Source organism: Mauremys mutica, chromosome 1 (genome assembly GCF_020497125.1).
Source record: "Mauremys mutica isolate MM-2020 ecotype Southern chromosome 1, ASM2049712v1, whole genome shotgun sequence".
Taxonomy (NCBI): domain Eukaryota; kingdom Metazoa; phylum Chordata; order Testudines; family Geoemydidae; genus Mauremys; species Mauremys mutica.
In genome coordinates this window covers 366,419,266-366,422,815 of record NC_059072.1, presented here as the reverse complement: position 1 = coordinate 366,422,815, position 3,550 = coordinate 366,419,266, and the positions used below count along the sequence as shown (strand labels likewise).

At 51.0% G+C, this 3,550-nt stretch overlaps 1 protein-coding gene across 1 annotated transcript; it reads left to right on the top strand.

Moving 5' to 3' along the window:
• Positions 1-259: 259 nt before the first annotated feature.
• Positions 260-1,207, top strand: LOC123362177 (olfactory receptor 52M1-like). Its single transcript, XM_045002539.1, has one exon. The coding sequence runs from the start codon at positions 260-262 to the stop codon at positions 1,205-1,207; it is 948 nt and encodes a 315-aa protein (XP_044858474.1).
• Positions 1,208-3,550: the final 2,343 nt, after the last annotated feature.

Here is a 3,550-nt window from a genome sequence, read left to right as displayed (position 1 = left end):
GTCATGTGTTCATAATTCATTTATCTGAATAATACAAATGTAATTTTCCAGTGTGTGAAGGGCAACCAATCTGCTACACCCATAGGAACAGCCTCCAGTAGTGCATGTAGTGTCTCACATTAACATTTTCTCTCCATCCAGGCATTTGTACTGCAACCATCACCCTAGAGCCTGGGCACATACAGGAAGTCAGGGGGACCTATTGTACATCCAGGAGACACCGTTGTGCCTCAGAGTTGGACACCTTCTCCCCTACTCCATGTCAGATTCCAACACAACTGACTTCACCAACCCCTCCACCTTCATCCTGCTGGGCATTCCTGGCCTGGAGGCAGCCCACGTCTGGATCTCCATCCCCTTCTGCACCATGTACATCATAGCCATCCTGGGGAACTTTGCCATCCTGTTAGTTGTGAAGATAGAGCCGAGCCTCCATGGGCCCATGTACTATTTCCTCTGCATGCTGGCTGCCGCCGACCTGGTCCTGTCCACCTCCACCATGCCCAAAATGCTGAGCATCTTCTGGTTCAATTCCAGGGAGATCGGTTTCAGTGCCTGCCTCACCCAGATGTACTTCATTCACTGTGCTTCAGCAATGGAGTCTGGGATCTTCACAGCCATGGCTCTGGATCGCTATGTGGCCATCTGCCATCCCCTGAGATATTCTACCATCCTGACAAACTCTATCGTGGCCAAGATCGGCGTGACTATGGTGCTACGTGGTGGCATGCTTGCACTTCCCTATCCCATCCTGGCGAGGCAGTGGCCATATTGCAAAACCAACATCATCCCCCAGCCGTACTGCGTGCATATAGCCGTGGTGAACCTGGCCTGCGCCGACACCCGCGTTAGTAGTTACTATGGACTCTTTGTGCTATTCTGTGTGCTGGGCCTTGATGTGATTTTTATTGCTGGGTCCTATATCCAGATCCTCAGGGCCATTTTCAGCCTCCCCACAAAGGACGCCCGGCTCAAGACTTTTCAGACCTGCAGCTCCCACCTCTGTTCCATCTTAGCCTTTTACATCCCAAATCTCTTCTTCTCCCTCCTGCACCGTTTTGGCCAGAATGTGCCACTGCATTTCCATGTTCTCATTGCCAACGTGTACCTCTTAATGCCCCCCGTGCTAAACCCCATCATCTATGGTGTGAGGACCAAACAGATCCGGGACAGGCTGCTCCGGCTCTTTACTCATGAAGGGGCCTAATGGCTTCTCCTCCGGATCTGACTCTGAGATTGAAGTACATGCACAACTAGCTGGTGATATGATGCTGGTCCCTCTTCCCTGAATCACTGACTGGACAGTCAAAGTGACATTTCATCCTTTCGTGGCATTACTGTGCTGTGTCACCGTGACAAACTGAGGAATCAGGCTGTGTACAACTTATTAATTCATTAGGTTCCCACCTTTCTAATTGCTGGTAACTGGACCCCTGAGGCCCTACGCTCTGCCCTGCTTATATCCCCAAGATCCTGCCCCCTTCTTTCCACAGTTCCCCTTCCCCATCCCATCTGTTCCCCCAAGGTCCCACCTCTGTTGCTGGCTCCTTTCCTACCCAGCCCTGTCCACTCCTGGTTCATCTCCACCTCCCTCTCCTCTCCCTCTCCCCCCAGCTGGGCTCCCTCTGCTCCGGGGCTGGGACAGAAACTGCTTCAGCCCGACAAGGAGCCTTCAGTGAGTGCAGCGAGGACACAGTGCTGGGGCCAACAGGCCAATGGGAAGCGGAGAGGGCAGCCAGGAAGCTGTATAAAAGCAGCTGAGGTTGGGAGCAGGGTTGTAAGTCAGGCGGGTGAGACTGTGCATCCTACAGCTTGTGGGCCCTAAAGCTCAGCTACGGAGTCCTGAGGGCAGAGACCCTTGTGTGGTTTATTTCTTTAGCTTTCAGCTCCCTTTTGTTCCTAATCCCTGGGGGCCTCTAGGGGGGATGGGCTGGGAGCCCTTTGCTCTGAGCCAGGGCTTGGGGCAGGACAAGATCAGCTTTGAAGCAGCTGAGAGAGGCAGAAGGAACAGCCCCAGTGTTAGCTGGGAAGGCGGGATGCTGGGCAGAGGCCGGGGTGGCTTCGGTACTTCATAGGGAGGGAGATAAACAGCACAGCTGCCATTAGCCGACTATTTACACACGTACACGCCACCTTATCTGGAACTCCAGGGCACCTATTGCCCAGGGGCTGAAGCTCAATCTAACATAAGCTTTGCATGATGCTTTTGATCACTACATCTAGAAGCTCTTTAGCTTGGCAGCATTATCCCCATGTCATGGACGGATTGAGCCACGTAGCGATAGACTGATTTACCCAAGGCCACACCATGAAACAATGGCAGAGCTGAGAACAGGAACCAGGAGTCCTGGCACCCCCTTCCCGGCACCATTGCTCTGGCCATTGCTCCTCTGCCTTGTGTTAGATGTAGTGATGCTATTTGTTTGTTGTGATTAGCGGAGTTGCTTCTTAAACAGGAGGAAATTATTAAAGAAACATCTAAAAACTACAGCCACAAAAACAGGTTTCCAAACAATTCAGTCTTCAGCCTCATCTTGCTTGTTTACCAGGGGCCACACGCTGCCTGGAATGCTAAACATTTCATTGAGACCAAGGATGTGCTGCAAGGAACCAAATCAGTGCAGCATGATTCGAAGGCCCCAATTAGGACCTTTCCATAGCAAGAAAATAGGAATAATGAATAATAATCTCCATTTAATGCATGGAGAGGCTGTGCCCAAGGTCACCCAATGAATCCGTGGCAGATCTGGGACGCTTCACTCTGAGCTCACTGGTCTCTGCTGACACTTTAGCTGCAATTAAATGTCTTGGGTCAAATCCTCAGCTGCTATAAGTGGGAGCAGCCCCACTGAAATCAGGGGAGATCAGCTCACTAGAGAAACCAATGGAGAGAGAGCTCCATGCCTCTGTGCTGCCGCAGAGACCATATGAGCTAGATCTGAGAGAGACTAAGGAAGGGATTGGCAGCTAGGGACTTGTGGGCTATGTTCCCGTCTCAAGACACTTCCTTGCCTGCTGCCTCAGTTTCCCCAGGTGTAAAAGAGGGATGCCTCCTGGGGGTAGTGAGCAATAGTCTGTGAATCACCTATCAGCAGTGAACTCTCTTTCCGTCTCTTACCATGCTTCAGTGGGACACAGCTGAAGACACCAAATTCGGACAAACTGCTGAGAAATAGATCTAGAGATTCTCAAGCTAATTCCCCTCAGCTCCCAAACCTTGCACCCAGAACTGCGCCATCCTGCCCTGCTCTGAAGCCTGGCCACTGAAGTTCATTACCTGGTCCGCCCCTCCCTTGATGTGGAGAGGACACACACTAACCTTCGTAACCTGAGCTGAGATTTCCCAAGCACTGGACCAAAACACACTGTATTCACTGCAGAAGATAGATTTGAAGTGAGAAACACAAATAAAAATAAAATACAAAATAAAATGTATTTGCACAAAGTGGAACAACTCCAGGCAGAGAGACAGAGAGTCCCACACAGAATAGCCTTTTGTGTGATGCTCAGGGCACCCACATGGGATGCGAGAGATCTGTGTTTAAGGATC